Consider the following 16,241-nt stretch of genomic DNA (forward strand, 5'->3'; position numbering starts at 1 on the left):
CTGCCAATATGGACATTTTGTGGATAATCCTCAGTTGGCCCTTTTTCACAGATGACAAGTCACAGTAGGATAATCACAAATGTGAATTAAAATAAGTTGATGATGGCTGAATTCCATTTCCATTAACTTCAGTTTCAGGCAGCACACAATCTGTCACACTGTCACGATTTACAGGCACACATGGAACAGAGCAGTCATCAATGTTATTTGTAACAGATGTGGTGTCCCTGTGAAGAACGCCAGTCACGCCCATAAACCATCTGCTATTATGTTCACATTCATGTTTCAATTACGAAGGGACATTATTTTTTACATTTTAAATAAACCTGATGTCTCCATGTGTGATGATAATACGTAATACATTGGCTTGTGAAAGTATTCACCCCCCATGAACTTTTCCACATTTTGTCACGTTACAACCACAAACGTGAATGTGTTTTAATGGGATTTTATGTGATAGAACAGCACAAAGTGGTGCATAATTGTGACGTGGAAGTAAAATGATGCATGATTTTCAAACATTTAAAAAAAAAAAAAACTGAAAAGTGTGGTGTGCAAAAGTATTCACCCCCCCTTTACTCTTCGGAAGTTACCTAATTAGTAAATGGGGTCTGCCTGTGTGTCATCTAATCTCAGTGTAAATACAGCTGTTCTGTAAAAGCCTCAGAGGTTTGTTAGAGAACATTAGGGAACAAACAGCATCATAAAATGCTGTTCAATCTCTCATCTGAAAATGGAAAAAGTATGGCACAGCTGCAAACCTAACAAGACATGGCAGTCCACCTAAACTGACAGGCTGGGCAAGGAGCGCGCTGATCAGAGAAGCAGCCAAGAGGCCCATGGTAACTCTGGAGGAGCTGCAGAGATCCACAGCTCAGGTGGGAGAATCTGTCCAGAGGACAACTATTAGTCATGCACTCCGCAAATTGGGCCTTTATGGAGGAGTAACAAGAAGAGAGACATTGTTGAAACAAAGCCATGCAGTCTGACACAAGCCATGTGGGGGGGCACAACAAACATGTGGAGCAAGGTGCTCTGGTCAGATGAGACCAAAACTGAAGTTTTTGGCCTAAATGCAAAACACTGTGTGGCAGAAAACTAACACTGCACAGGACCCTGAACACACCATCACCACCCTGTAACATGGTGGTGGCAGCATCATGCTGTAGGGATGTTTTTCTTCAGCAGGGACAGGGAAGCCGGTCAGAGATGAGGGGAAGATGGCTGGAGCCAAATACAGGACCATCTTGGAAGAAAACCTGTTAGAGTCTGCAAAAGACTTGAGACTGGGGTGGAGTTGCAGTTTTCAGCAGGACAACGAGCCTAAACATCCAGCCAGAGCTACAATGGAACGGTTTAGATCAAAGCATGTTCATATGTTAGAATATTTCAGTCTCTATATGTGCATCGCTGGTAGAGACTTAGCCAAAAAGACTTGCAGCTATCATTGCAGCAAAAGGTGGTTATACCAAGTGTTGACTCAGGGGGGTCAATACTTTTGCACACCACACTTTGTTTTATATTTTTAAAAATGTTCTAAACCATGTATAATTTTCTATCCACTTCACAATTATGCACCACCTCATGTTGGTGTAACACATAAAATGCCATTAAAATACATTTGTGTTTGTGGTTGTAACGTGACAAAATGTGGAAAAGTTCAAGGGGGGTGAATACTTTTGCAAGCCACTGTATAACGTATTATCAGCACACATGGAGACAGTATTCACACATGGGGAATACTTTATTAAGCCACTCTAGCTACTTTTGCATATGTAAAATAAGAAACATATTAAAAATGAGTACCATTTCCACCCCTACACACCAGATGTCTGCTGCAGTTGAGAAATTTTTCCAAATTAACACAATCTCTGTGTACGATCTATGCTTTAAAATTCTCAGTGAAAGGAAAACAAGTATGTCAAAACAATACTTAAGAAACCTCTGCTAATGTTTCTCACTAAATGGAGCTGGAAACCTCAAATGTCTTTGTGGTGTTGCAAGTGGGAGGAAAGAGCTGCTCTGCTCCATCAACTCATACATTCGAACCAAATGTCAGTTTGCAAATGATGAAACACTGCTGAGTGTAGATCAGGTCGAGTCTACTGTCAGGCAGATGATAATTTCCATAAATTCAATGAAAATGGCAGACGACTATTACTTAGCTGATTATCTGATTATTTTCAAAATGGGGTCAAATCATATTCAGTGTTTGAATTTACAGTTTGAATTCAAACAAAATGTGTATTTAGAACTGTTCCTTAGTGGCTTTCACATAGAAGGTCCACTGAAAACAGATCTGATTGTATTGTAAATCATTCAAATGCACTGGAACAGGAGAACATGAAAAGCGTATGAAGCAACATTAAAAAGCTCCACTCTGTTAGTACTGTAAGTGTCCGAACCTCATTATGATCTTCACTACTCAGTACTGCTCTTGTTTCAGTCCAGTGTGTGTGTGTGTGTGTGTGTGTGTGTGTGTGTGTGTGTGTGTGTGTGTGCGTGGTGTGTGTGGGCGCTCCCTGATTTGCTGTGAAGTTGGGTACGATATTTTCAGCCACTTAATGCAGCACTTGTTTCTCACAGCATCCTGTCATGTGATTTCCTTTGAGCTGTCAAATTCGGTCAGAGTGTGTGTATGCGTGGACAGACTATACGTACATCTGCTCCACCTGCCAGAGAGGGAGCCGCACCAACAGGGCTCTTTGAGGAATAACACCAACTCCAGCTCACACTTCAGTGTGTGTAGCTTGTGACCTGCATGCCGGTGGTGTTTTGATGCAGATTCCGGAAGTAACTGTCTTTTTTTTTGAGAACTTTAAGTTGCAGCGTTGGTAGACTTGTGTTTTACATGAAGTGAGAAGACTGGTGTTTGTTATAAAGAGGAAGTACAGGGAGCAAAAATGGAGGACCGCGATACTGTCACCCTCATGAGACTCATGTCAGGTAACAGAAAAATAACTCAAATGTGTCTGTGGAATTAACATCTCTAAGTGTGTGTGTGTGTGTGTGTGTGTGTGTGTGTGTGTGTGTGTGTGTGTGAGAGAGAGAGAGAGAACATCTTGCTTGTTCATCAGTGTTTGACACTATGTTTGTGTGAATTTATGCAGGATTATCCTGAGTACTTATAGTACATGATGGACTTGACCTTTGCATACTTTTCTACGAAATGGAACAAAGAGCCATGATTACTGCATTTTTTTGTGATCTGTGTGAAACACGGGCCCACTCTCCTGACATACTGTCAAATGGACATTGCTCTATATTTGAAGCAGCAGAATATTACTTGAGGAAACGTCTTAAATTATCAGATTTTTATTCACCGTTTTCTGCAAGTGAAACACACTGGATATAAACACTGACTGTAATCTACTAACGTGTCATTCTCACCACAGTCGACAGCATCCATTCCTCCCTGTCGTCAGACTCTTGTGAGTATTATCAGACAGAGATATTCGATCAGCTGCCCAGCATCCAGGCCAGCCGGCACGAGCAGAACAGGCAGGGTGTTTTGGAAGCCAGCGAGGCCAACCAGGGTGGCCCAGAGCCGGGGGAGAACATCAGCCATGGCCACCTGTCCAGAGGCCCTAAAGACAAGGCGTCTACACGGCCACTCAGGAACCTTGTTATGTGTATTCAGGGGAAGAGAGATGCCAGGTGGGAAAGCCTATCACGCACTCCTCAAATCTGCTTCTTCTCACTCTGCTGTGATACTCTGGTAGAAGAGGCCTATGCTTGCACCATGTTAACTTAGGAATGTTATACTTTTTTAGGGGCCTGAAGATATTCAGTTCAGATTGAAAAAAGGAAAGATTAGTCAATAGGTGGAAAAAAGTGTCATGACCCCTTGAATGTATCTTGTAATTCTGTTTAGTGTTCCCACGTCCAGGTTCGGCCCCCCTGGTGCCGCCACGTTCGAAAAAACGCAGCTAAAGTGCCCTCTTGGATGCCACTATGTTACATAAAACATGACAAAGTGCCCTTCAAGTGGGGAAAACAACTTCATATCACAACTTTCTGCACGCTGATGCCACTCCACACACAGCTGGTGCTTTTTTAGAATGTTTTTCACCCCTGTCTCTCAAACATCTCGAGTCTGCCACTGCATGTAGCATCTATCATTTCACCCTGCCTGCCTGGTTAACACCCATGCCTTTAACACATCCCCACCTCCAATTTATAATCCAGTCTTTTTCTGCCAAGATCAATCCCAGAGTCAATCTGAGAAAACCCTGATTACATCACAACAACATCATCTGGGTGATTTTCTGACGCTGGATAGCCATAGTAACCATTCAACGTTTTTTTCCCCCCACAGACTGTGTTGTACTCTCTGTTATTAGTACACTGATCTTGATGAGTAAAATCAGTTGAGTGCCCCTTTAAATCTGTCCAAATATTTGTCTGTACAAGAGTTTGTTGCTTACTTTTGAAAACATGTCGCACCTTCATACTGTGTTTATGATCAAATATTGTGTTAATAGTGTTTTCATGCATTCATTAAATATCATATAAATGCTGCTGATTAGGGACAGGAGGAAGATGCAAATCAGTAACATTGGATTTTGGGATTCGTGGAGGCGGAGCCAGAGCATCAATAGGAAGAGGGTTATGGCACAGATGGGAGGGGCTCTAAAAGGCCTTTTACCATGGCAGCAGACTCTGCGCACCATCAACGGTGAGAATGGCCTGTAGTACACTATAAGGGCTTGTCTTTCTTTGATTTCCACTGTATTTTACTGCAATGAAATCCTGACTGTCACTGATCTGTTTCAGGCAGGTTTGGAGTTGGCGTGAAGGCTTACTTTGTTTTCCTCAGATATCTGGTTTTCTTGAACCTTCTCCACTGTGCTCTTATCTCTGGCTTCATTCTGGGGCCGACAGCATTTTACGGCAGCAGTGGTGAGTCAGCTGTAATGAGAGATTACAGTAAATTAACCACAAGTCAAAGTAGACTCCCACAACTATTTTGTGACGTTCTCTGTGATTTTACAGCACACTTGAAGTATGGAGGCAATGACTCTGTTTTGGATTTCTTCCTGGGATCGGTAAGCGGTTTGTATGCTTGTGTATGTGTGTGTGTGTGTGTGTGTGTGTGTGTGTGTTTTCTATGTGCTTTTACTGCAATGTACCTTCCCTCCTCCTCTCTGCAGGGCTACTTGGATCGTTCTCCAGTCTTCTTTGGTTTCTATACTCCTGGTTCTCTGAATCTGCCATGCTTGAATACACCTCTGCTGTACCTGGCTGGAATCCTCAGCATCCTCTTCCTCAGTCTCATCATGGTGGTCCGCAGGTCAGTGAGGGTTTAACTGCAGCAGAGTAAAACGTTTCATCAGCTGTTTTTGTCACATTAAATCTGTTTATCTGCAAACATCTCTGATAGGACGGTGGTTGGCTACAAGCACACCTGGATCCTCGGGAAGCGATACAGTGTGAATGTCAGCTACAAGATCTTTTGTGGTTGGGACTTCTCCATCCAGGACCGTGCTTCTGCTACTCTCAAACGCAGCTTCATCAGAAATGATCTCAAGGTGAACGGCTGCACATGTAGTCACTGGATGCATGATAACACTTTGGTAATTTACCATGGTGACTGGTCAAATGCTGGTAAATTACAAAGAATCAGGTCACATCCTAATGCTCTGTTAGGAGACCTATGTTTCTTCAATCAGCAAAATTTAAGTTTGCTCCTTCATTAACAAAGCACCAAGTTCCCTCCCAGTTATTTGTGTTAATTATTAAGTCCAGTGTCCAGTATTAAGTGTGTTTCTATTGGTGAGATCGCAAATTGCAACTGACTGAACACCCCATGTCTCACGTTTCCCTGTCGTGGCCACTTGAAACATGAAAAATGCAAACGCGCCTTGTAAAAGCCAGTGTTGATATTGTCCGTTCTGGGCTTCCGTACAAACATGGCAGACATTGTGGAGGAGGACCTTTTCTGTCCGTACATATAAAAGGTTCAATCTGAGGAGGCGCAGAGCGTCAGTGTCTCCTGAGAGCATGCACTGATAAAAACGTCATTCTGAATACTTTGTTTAATTTCTACCGAGAAATCACCATAGTAAAATTAGTGTGGATGGTTGACCTAACAGTTTTACCGCCCTGCATCCAAAACGTGTATGCATACACACATACACTCGCATTAGTGCATGGACAGTACATGTACTGTATGCCTGCCAATACAGACACCTGGTGGCAAACGTCAGTAAAAAGTTGTGTTTACCTCTGTAATGATTGAAGGCATCAATAAGCAACATTGTCCTTATGCTTCTAATCTTTATGTACAATAAAGTGTTAGGGTTGAAGCGTTATGACATTTTCACATATGATAACCATGTGAAAAAATATCACTCTCTCGTAGTATATGGTATTACACAATTATTGATTATTATTATTTTACAAAATATGGGCTCAACTTAATATAAACTTTAAAAATTCTATTTAATAATAACACTAACATGTATTCAATGCTTGGATAAGTAAATGTACACAGTACAGTAAATATTCATTTTCATACCCCTCTTTACCTTGAAAATCATTAAAGCAACATCATGTGACTTTTTAACATTAAACTAACAGCTACAGAAACAAACGCATGTCCTCCTTTCTAATTTGCGATGTATGTTTCTGTGAAAATGCCTGACTAAGGAAGGAAAGGTTCGCCATGTGGATATATTGTATGAATCTTGTTTTTGTATGTGCTTATGTTTTATTGTGGTGAAAAACTGTTATATGTAGATGGTCACGGTGGAGAGGTTCTCCTGTATTTCTCCTGTTGGTCCTCAGCTGTTCCTGGAGGAGCAGAGTTTCTCCCTGCGCGAGGCTCAGAGGACACTGCAACAGAAGGCGCGTCTCTACCTTCTCAGGTTCATCCTCAACCTGCTCGTTCTCTCTCTGCTGGGTGGAGCCTTCTACCTTATCTACTTCGCCACGACAACATCACAGACCAAGGTAAGAATCTGATGCTGAACATCTGGTTTTCTTCCAGTGTGTCCTGGATTTAGTGAATAGCTCATATCTGACATCCTTGATTGTGTTTCTTAGAGTACCTCAGAGCACCACTGGATGGTCAGTCTGGTCCTCCAGTACCTTCCTCCCATCACCATCACCTTCGTCAACCTGTTCCTCCCCCACATGTTCCGCAAGATCTCATCTTTTGAAGACTACTCTTTCACCACACAGGTCAATGCTACCCTTGTGAGGTGAGGGGAGATGAACGCAGGTTAAACCCAATTGTACGCACACAAAAACACACCTGTATGGACTCACTCTGGCCTCTCTTCAGGAGCATCTTCTTGAAGCTCGCGTCACTGGGGATCTACTTATTTTTTGTCTTCGATCAAACAAAAAATCATTCGGTGAGTTGAGAGTGATTTACGTTTCAGCACCCTACAGACGTTAATGAGACGTCAAGTGCAAAGTCTAGCTTGGAAATCTTTAGTTTTTTCACGTGTGTTTCTTTTCCAGTGCCGGGAGAACAAGTTTGGCAGAGAGATGTACAAGCTGTGTAACTTCAACTTCCTGGCCACTCTCTGCAATGCCTTTCTCTTGAGCTATCCCAGGAAGTGGGTTTACTTGAAATCAACAGTGGCATTCTCTTGTGGTTTGAATGGAAAAATCAATGAGTTTCTTGAGCAGATTCGACAACAGTTAATCTAGAGTAATACTGAAGCTCAGTTAAAATCTCTGTGCCAACTGTCTGACAGGTTACTGCAGGAGAAGTACCCCTCATCCTTGCTGGCCCGGCTGTTGGGGAAACAGCATTTCCTGATCCCGTTCAACGTCCTGGATCTGGTGTATAGTCAGACTGTGTCCTGGGTGGGCGTCTACTACTGCCCTCTGCTCCCGCTGATAGGAACTGTCACACTCATCGCCACGTATTACATCAAAAAGGTTGCCTGAGTTATGAGAGTGTCCCTCTCCCTCTCCCTCTCTCTTAATGCTTAAGTCCAGTTCAACAGCCTGTACTTGCACAAATGTCACAAAATATGTAAGAAAGAGTACCTTAAAAGAATAATAAATTGTTATATTTTTGAAAAAGATAAAACAAAAACAACTGACAAAAAGGCATTCAGATAACATTCAGATATCATGGAACAATAAATGATTCAATAGGAAGAACGTAGAAGAAGTAACAGAACAACAATATTCAACATCACTGTGAGGTTGCAACAGTGTCCATGTCTCTCTCTGACACCCTCTTCAGTTCACGGTCCTGCGGTGCTGTGTGGCAGAGCAGAGGATGTTTCGAGGCTCCAGCTCCTCCGTTTTATTCCACTTCATGCTGCTGCTCGGTCTCCTCATGGCCGCAGTCACACTGGGCTTCAATTTCTGGATACCGAACACAAATGGGTACTTTTTCCTGTAACTTTTACCATTTTGCTTTAACCAGAGAATGTCATGTCCACATGTAACATTGTTTATTTTCAAATTCTTTCTTCAGTTGTTAACATGAACGCATCTTTGCCCTGTTAACAATCGAAAGAAAGATCCCCCACCCTTCTTTACTTTCTTCTGCAGCTCATCTTGTGTTCCTCCTGTCTACCCTACAGGTCCTCCTGTGGTCCATTTAGAAATGGAGGAAGTTTGTTTAACGTGACAGGAGAGTGTGTGGCCAGGCTCCCAAGCTCGGCACAGACCGCCCTCCGCTACCTGTCCTCCGAGGCCTTCGCCCTGCCGCTCATTCTAGCTGAAGTGTAAGCATGCCAAGAGACCACGTGTTTATGCAGATGCTGGCTCTGTATTTATTGTGTGATGGGTTTGTCCAGTTTGCATAACAACAAGTAGAATCTAGTTTAAGACTGTTTTAACCTCGAGGTGAGCACCATGTTAATACAAGCTGTTGCGCAGTACTTTTGTCTGATCTGCTGGTCTTTGAACACACATGAAACACATTTTGTCTCCCCAGTATAATCTTAACCTCATATGTGTCACGTGGGCGAGCCAATCAGAAGGCCATTGAGAGACTGAAAGACATGCTGGTTCTGGTAAGTCACATGCTATCAGACAACTTACACACTCACAAATTAGTCATAGACAGACGATAAGGAAATATTTGAGTCGCACCCATTTCATTTGGCTAATGCAAGTGAATCATTCCATTAGTGTGATATGCTTTATCTGTGTGCAGGTTTTGTCTATACATTTGTATTCCTTCTGTCCTCAGAGTAGCTCAGATAAGCGATTTCTGGTGAAACAGCATGCCACCATGCTCAGACGTCAGAAAAACACCGGCAAGGTCCGTGCTGCAGCTACCACAGAGGACACCCCACGCAACCACTTGACGGTCCCCCCCTCCACGCATACAAACTGATTAAAGTCCCCGAGCTGTCGGGCCTGTTCTAGTGATGCAGTTGGGACCTTTTCTAGGAAGGTCCTCAAGGGGCACTATGTTGTTTTTGGACAATATGTAATATATTTACAATGTAATGAGGTAGTTATACAACTCAGCCTTTTTTTTCCATAAGTGAATAAACAAGCTGTTCTCAGAGGAAAATAAGGCCCCACAACACTGTTTGAAGGTAAATGGTGCCAGGGTCGGCCACATATAAACAAAGTAAAACAGTATGAAACTGTGTTGTCCTTTAAGATCAGTTTGCTTATACAGTCATGAAAAAAATCGGTCAGTGAAGAAGCTTTCTCTTCTGATTAAAACCCCCAAACTTTTACTTAACATTTATGTAATACATTCTCTTACTTCTGCAGTTTTTCATTGGATTGATTGTGATACATTTTGATCTTCTTGTGAGTTTTTTAAGCTTAATTTGCAGCCAGTGTTTCAAGTTTTTTTTGTTTTTTTTCTTTTTTATGTTGTATTAGTAACTGAGTAATTTATGCATTTGAATGTATTTCAAGTCATCATTTCTGGGATGGTCATAACATTTTGTCGAGCTCCAAAATTTCACTTTACCTGTACTCAATTAACTTTGAATGTTTATTAAAAAAAAACATCTTGCTCATTAAACATTCATGGTTTGTGTTTTTTTAAAGCTGTTTTTGTGTTTACGATCACACAGATGGCTAAAATGAAACCACACATGAAGCCTGACCTGTTATCTTCCTGCAGCACATGTGTGACACCCATAGCGTTTACGCACATGCACACACAGAGACACACTGAACCGAGCTAAGGAAGCCATGTCAGAGATAAATGCAGAGCACTGTAATGAAGAATCTACAGACTCTGACCGTGTTGCCAATTTTGGGTGAGTTTGTTGAATTTTGTTCATGATTGCGACAAAAAGAAGTAAGTGTATGGTCCGATATTGTTACTGAAATGTGATGTTGATTTGTTCTTTTTTTCAGCTCTGGCAAGTTTGTTCATCAGGATAAGTAAGTTTGTTAAAGTAGTGCTTGAGACATGGAGCTCTGTTTGCTGAGATCTTTTGTTTGCTCTCGCTGGTTTAGAAATGCTCTTAAAATCTTAAAATGAATTGCTATCAGTATCTGCTCATACTGTCTTTAAAACTTGTAATGGGTGAATTTCAGGCCTCCAAACAAACTCCAAGTGATTCATTTCTTTCTTCAGGTGTATCCACCTCTCTTCGACCCTTGCTGACTGGTCCTGACGTGGCCTACCTCGGCTCCAGGGTGACTTTCTGGTGTACTGCAACTGACTCCTCTCCGCCAGTCACCTACGAGCTGATGGGGGATGGTGGAGTCTTGATTAACACAGACATCGATTTCCAGGGGGACCAGAGTGCGAGATTCGTTCTAAAGGTCACTGCAACATCAGAGGGGTCATACCACTGCACTGCGACAGCTGGAGGAAGCACAGGTGTCAGCAACAGCATCAAGTTGACTGTTGTCAGTGAGTAAACATAGACGTAGACATAGAAATCATTTGTCTTGTTCAAACTTTTCAGCACTGTAGGCAATAGTTCCAGAGCCTGACTTCAGTCTTCCATCATTTCTGAACTTCTAGCTCCAGCATCGAACACCAGAGTGACGTCCGAACCCTTCCCCCCAGTCGCGTATGAGGGGTCTCGCTTCGTATTGAACTGCACCACAAATGGCTCACACCTCTCCTACACCTGGTTTTTCAACAGAAAGAAAGTAACATCTTCCACCTCTCCAGCCTTCCACCTCTCTGGCAACACGCTGGTAATGGGAAAGGTGACTCTCGAGCATGCTGGGTCCTATTACTGCATGGTTAAGTCTAGGGTGCAGGACACTGAGAGGCTTTCAAACAGTGTACCGGTGCAGTTGACAGTCAAAGGTATGTGTCAACAAAAAATACAAGCACTAAAAGCTTAACAGAAAATGGATTTATTAAATAACGCAAGGTTGTCACTGTGTTCTAGAGTAGACTGAAATGTCTTAACAATTCTTTGATGAACTGGCATGAAATCACATTATCATCATCAGCTTTACTCTGTTTTCAGTGCTAATAATGAAATCTAAGCATGCTAATGCACAAACTAAAATTAACTAGATGCCATCTAGCAAACAAATTATGGTTCGAATTACGTGGACACTGAGAAAATGGTCATCACATTTCAAAACCATGGGAATTTGGAACCAGGCTGCAGATATTCCTTTATTCTTCTCCTTACTTCTATTCAGTTTTTATACAATTTGATTAATGAATAACAAAAAAAGAGATCAACACTAAAAGAGTGTTAAGAGTTAAGCGTTGAGTTAATGGAAGATATTGGCTTAACTCAAAACTATGCAAAACCAGCCCCAGACCGCCATTGTCCACATACTTTTGGCCAAATACTCCAGATTTACTCAGCTACCTGAAGTTTCTTTGCAGACTAACATGTACTGTGTCATCCTGTGTCCCCTCCTCATTCCTCCTCCAGTCAACGTTTCAAAACCAAGGATCTCTTTCTCCATCTCCAAAGAGGGAGCCAGCTACCATGGCAATGTGACCTGCTGGTCAACAAGGGGGAGTCCTCCGGTCAACTTCTCTCTTACACTAGATGATAGGGAAGTGGGATCTGTCACAGCAGCGGAATCTCTCACTGCCTGGTTCCCCGTCGACATGGTACCGGGGCTGGACATGGGTGTGGCTCAATGTCGAGTGACTACTGAGGTGCAGGAGTTGACGAGTGAGCCTGTGACTCTGGTTGTGGGTATGAGCTGTATAGACAATAGAAGCAAATGTGTCTTCCCATGGTTGCCTACTTTATTTGTGCTCTTTGATGATCTGTTTCTCTTTCTGTACCCTACTGTCTGTGCAGTCCCAGTCGGAGGTAATGTGAAAGTGGAGGTTGAGTACCTCTACAGAGCTGACTCCAAACTAGCTGCAGCCAGGCTGAGCTGCCAAGTCAGCAGAGGCACTTTCCCTTATGTCTCCTGGCTCTTCAACAACTCTGTCCTTCCTTCTGAGACACATGTGGACTCCAATATCCAGCCCGCGCTGTCTCAGTATGCTGTAGCTGACCATAGACGAACCCTCTTTCTGGCAAATCTCGGCCCGGAGGAGTCTGGGTATTACCGCTGCAAGGCCAGGGACAGCTACGATGACTCTGGTCCCTGGGTTGAGAGTCCAGCCATGCTGGTCCGAGTCACAGGTGAAAAGATGGAGACTAGATGGTGAATAAAAGTTTGGCATTTTGGGAAATATGCTTATTCTCCTGTTTATCAAGAGTTTGATGGTTGGATTGATACGGTTTTCATCTCGGTGGGGTAAACATGAAGCTAATGCCATTAGCTGATTAGTTTAGCTTAGCATAAATAAGGAAATAAGGGGGAATCAGTTAGCCTGGCTTTATCTAAAGGTAACAAAATATTCTTACCAGCACCTCTAAAGCTTGCTGATTAACACATTATTAATCAGTGTGAAAGTGACTTACAGTGCAGCAATTTACTGGAGTTTTGTTGTAACTGTGAGGTTGCCAGACAACCTGTACAGACTCCCAGAGGTTACACTGCTGGTCAGCAGGAAATTGTCATAGTCGTTCTATGTTCCAAGGGTCATGATGGGAACATGGTAACTTGGGATCATTGCAACAAAGGACCTTAGAACTATGGATCTTGAGAACATAGAACATGTGAACTTTCATGGAAATGTTAGACCCTTTGATACAGGGTCTAGGGAACATGGGACCCTAGGAACAAAAACATGACAAAGGGTCCAACGTTCCCAGGGATGGGGTGTCTGACCCAAGAATAAATTTCATTGGTGTCGACAGAATATCGAACAAGGGAACATAACACTTTGGGAAATAGGAGCTTGGCAATTGTGACCCTGGGAGCACAGAACCCATGGAATGTAGGTCCATTGGAAAAAAAAGTCCCTTGGTAATGAAAGACTTGGGAACATAAAGCCCTGAGAATATGGGGCTGTGGGAATGTTGGACCTAGGGAACACAGAATCCTGGGTACATAGGACCTTGGAAACCCTGAACCCTGGGAACCAAGAATTCTGGGAGCATTGGACCTTGGGAACTTAGAACCCTTGGAGCAACCCAGATAGCGAATATGTACCAGGCTCCCTCATCTGGCCCATATACTGATGGCACTCGGGTCCACTCCTGTTTGCCAGATCTGAGCTACTAGTAGTCCGTTTAAACCAAAGCTTGCCAAAGTCATTTTAAAACTTTTGCAGGGGTTAAATAAATAATAAATAGCATGTTTTGAAGTAAGCTTTAGAGGTGCTCCCAGGTTTTATGCTAAACTAAGCTAACAAGCTGCTGGTGATAGCTTCATACTGACCATATAGCAGTTAGAATGGGATTATCTTATTATGATTGTTGGTCTTGAAGAAGGTTTGAGGGGCCGAATAAAAGAGAAATATATATGGAGCCACAGTGTGTGACTTCTGTCCTTATGTCAAGCTAAGCTAACAAGCTACTGGCTCCAGCTACATGTTTACTGCACAGATATGGTAGTGATAATAATCTTCTTGAGTAACTTTCTGTAAAAAATGCAGTTACGCATATTTTACAAAATGTTTAGTTGTTCCTTTCCCAGACTTATTTTTCAATCCACCCTCATCTTCACATTTCACATGTGCCTTTCTATAAATGTCCTCTTTGTGTGGGGTCTCTGTGCTCTTTACCACATCACACTTTTTACTCTTGATCAGACAGGTACCATAACTCCATGCCTCCAGCAACACCTTCCACTGAAACACCACAAAGTAAACAGCACATATTGTACCTTTAAATGCCTTACATGACGCTTCTACAGTATGTAATACTTCACTTGCCTTGTCCCTTCTCTCCCTCAGACACTCCCATGCCCACCATAGAGGCCATTACCATAGCGTTCTGCTGCTTCCTTCTTCTGACATTGGCAGCGTGTGTGGGCTGTGTGTTCACCATGTTTGACCATGAGCAAGGTGTGTGTGTGTGTGTACATGCATGTTTGAGGGAGAAATTTATTGACAGGAAAATATGAACTGAATTCATATGGAATGTTCTCATGTCTCCACCTCTCATTTTTTTGTTTCACAGCTCACGCCCACGTTGCTACAACAAAGTAAGCTTTCTTTTTATGGAACTAGGAAAGTTTTGACACCTTTCTATCAGTCGGAGGGCCTGGATTGCCCCTGGTTTTTGAAGTACAGAAGGTTTATTGGTCTTTAACTCAAATGAACCTGTTCAACACTGTTTGTGTCTTCCAGTCCCAGTCTTGATGCACTACCTCTGTCCTCACCTCTGTCCCAGTCTGAAGGACAACAGGCTGATACTTGCTCTACAGATTCTAGTGTTCAGAATCAGGTATACAGGCCTGCAAAACACATTACAACACTGCACAGTAGAGAGAATAATAGCTATAATATAATATAATATAATATAATATAATATAATATAATATAATATAATATAATATAATAGCGATTTAAATGAAAAATATGCTTCCCATAAAACAAACAAAATATCACTTATTGTTCATTGGGAATCATTAATTCACCTAATTTTTCCAATTGTCTGCTTGCCTGTAGACAAATGTAATGTCTTCACATTTTGGCATTTTTCACTAAAAGCTAGCAATTAATTGCAATTAATCATGTAAAATGAATTTAACAAGGTGTCTGTTTTAACTATTTTTCAAGTTAGTTATTAATTCAGTTTTCTGCAGAGAACTGGGGAAATGATTCAGAAATTATTGGGAGATAACAAACCCATCAAATGAAACCGGATGATGTTCTACCATGACCAAAAAAGTTTTTGCGTCAGTGTACAGCAGACCTACACAGGATTTGTCTACAGGCAAGCTTACAGCTCAAAACATATGAAAATACTCTTTCAGTATATCTTTGGCTTTGATTGGAGCATTTCTTTCAAGGAAATTCTTTATGAAATCAAAACTTGTTCCAAGAATGGACAGCAACGTATTCATAGAATTTAAATGTATAAACTATCTCTACATTAAGTGTCTGTTTTGTTTCTAAAGGTGCAATATGTAAGAACTTGTGACCTATTGAATTCACAATCAGAACAAACGGCAGTCTATCACCAGAGTAACCCATAACTGACACATACTGCAGCTGTGGTATTGTAGTTAGCTCAGTTAGCTGAGCAGCTAGCAGTCTGTACTGGAAGGTCAGAGCACCCAGGGAGTGTTGGTGTTTACCTCACAGGGGCTATGGACCGGGACAGTAGATATCTCTGCAACACAATACACAGACGTCAAAACTGCTATTTTTTTTAAATTTTTCTATTGACACTTTAATTCTTGACTGTTTTCCAGTTTAATTCCTACATATTTCACCTTTGGTAATATCTGAAACAAATGTGACCCAGGTATATAGGTACAAGAAGACATTGTGACTGTTCTTTCTCTCTGTTTTAGACTGTAGAGATCACAGTATGACACAGAAGGAGCCTGCACCTCTCATCCAATTGTCTTTATTTCAGTTTAAATCTGCAGCTATTTCTGTTGTTGTTGTTGTTGTTGTTGTTGTTGTTGTTCTGTCAGTATTACAATTCTGACTTAGCCTGTATTGCCAAGTTACCTAAAAGACACTGTAGAACATTCAGTGAAAAAGAACATAAACTGATGTATACTGTCATGTTTCTTTTGCAAATAAAAGTTGTAATCAAAAATCAAGTGTAGTTTTTTTTTCAGTGAAAACATAATGCTTGACTACACCGTCATGTCTACAATATGCCTGACATGATGTTTTCATATCCACGTTTGAAAATGTAACACAACACCATGGCATTTATGACATGAGAGAATGGATTCATCTTGTGATGCTCCAGAGAGGGAGGGGACGGCAGGGAAGTGTAGTGAAACACTATCAGCTATTTGCACATGTTTCGTGCGTGTGTGTGTGT

At 41.9% G+C, this 16,241-nt stretch overlaps 2 protein-coding genes across 6 annotated transcripts; both read left to right on the forward strand.

Annotated features, from left to right (window-relative positions):
• The first annotated feature begins 2,587 nt into the window (after positions 1-2,587).
• On the forward strand, positions 2,588-9,967 carry tmc8 (transmembrane channel-like 8). The gene is made up of 16 exons (XM_037109531.1): positions 2,588-2,946; positions 3,396-3,657; positions 4,530-4,678; positions 4,777-4,902; positions 4,996-5,048; positions 5,154-5,293; positions 5,384-5,531; positions 6,790-6,954; positions 7,048-7,205; positions 7,289-7,361; positions 7,471-7,568; positions 7,710-7,896; positions 8,210-8,355; positions 8,556-8,699; positions 8,912-8,990; positions 9,170-9,967. The coding sequence occupies exons 1-16, from the start codon at positions 2,904-2,906 to the stop codon at positions 9,314-9,316; spliced, it is 2,118 nt and encodes a 705-aa protein (XP_036965426.1). The 5' UTR covers positions 2,588-2,903; the 3' UTR covers positions 9,317-9,967.
• Positions 9,968-10,007: 40 nt separating this feature from the next.
• On the forward strand, positions 10,008-16,007 carry LOC119025699 (Fc receptor-like protein 5). 5 transcript variants are annotated; one of them, XM_037109560.1, is made up of 11 exons: positions 10,008-10,208; positions 10,309-10,335; positions 10,532-10,813; positions 10,928-11,221; positions 11,811-12,083; positions 12,192-12,524; positions 14,042-14,095; positions 14,186-14,296; positions 14,412-14,436; positions 14,582-14,678; positions 15,754-16,007. In XM_037109560.1, exons 1-11 carry the CDS (start codon positions 10,154-10,156, stop codon positions 15,772-15,774), a joined length of 1,572 nt encoding a protein of 523 aa, XP_036965455.1. In that variant the 5' UTR covers positions 10,008-10,153; the 3' UTR covers positions 15,775-16,007. The 5 variants fall into 5 exon arrangements, 3 of the variants coding, with proteins under 3 accessions (XP_036965455.1, XP_036965437.1, XP_036965445.1); XM_037109542.1 differs by having other exon boundaries at positions 11,811-12,524; XM_037109550.1 differs by lacking the exon at positions 14,042-14,095 and having other exon boundaries at positions 11,811-12,524.
• The last annotated feature ends 234 nt before the right edge of the window (positions 16,008-16,241 follow it).

The sequence above is a fragment of the Acanthopagrus latus genome, chromosome 1 (genome assembly GCF_904848185.1).
Source record: "Acanthopagrus latus isolate v.2019 chromosome 1, fAcaLat1.1, whole genome shotgun sequence".
Lineage (NCBI taxonomy): Eukaryota > Metazoa > Chordata > Actinopteri > Spariformes > Sparidae > Acanthopagrus > Acanthopagrus latus.

Excerpts from the sequence above, each read along its gene's own strand:
- tmc8 (XM_037109531.1), top strand. The coding sequence starts at position 2,904 with ATGGAGGACCGCGATACTGTCACCCTCATGAGACTCATGTCAG. Across the intron at positions 6,955-7,047 it reads CGACAACATCACAGACCAAG|AGTACCTCAGAGCACCACTG; the intron begins GTAAGAATCTGA and ends TGTGTTTCTTAG. Across the intron at positions 7,569-7,709 it reads CTCTTGAGCTATCCCAGGAA|GTTACTGCAGGAGAAGTACC; the intron begins GTGGGTTTACTT and ends ACTGTCTGACAG.
- LOC119025699 (XM_037109542.1), top strand. The coding sequence starts at position 10,154 with ATGCAGAGCACTGTAATGAAGAATCTACAGACTCTGACCGTGTTGCCA. Across the intron at positions 11,222-11,810 it reads GGTGCAGTTGACAGTCAAAG|TCAACGTTTCAAAACCAAGG; the intron begins GTATGTGTCAAC and ends TTCCTCCTCCAG. Across the intron at positions 14,096-14,185 it reads TTCCACTGAAACACCACAAA|ACACTCCCATGCCCACCATA; the intron begins GTAAACAGCACA and ends TCTCTCCCTCAG.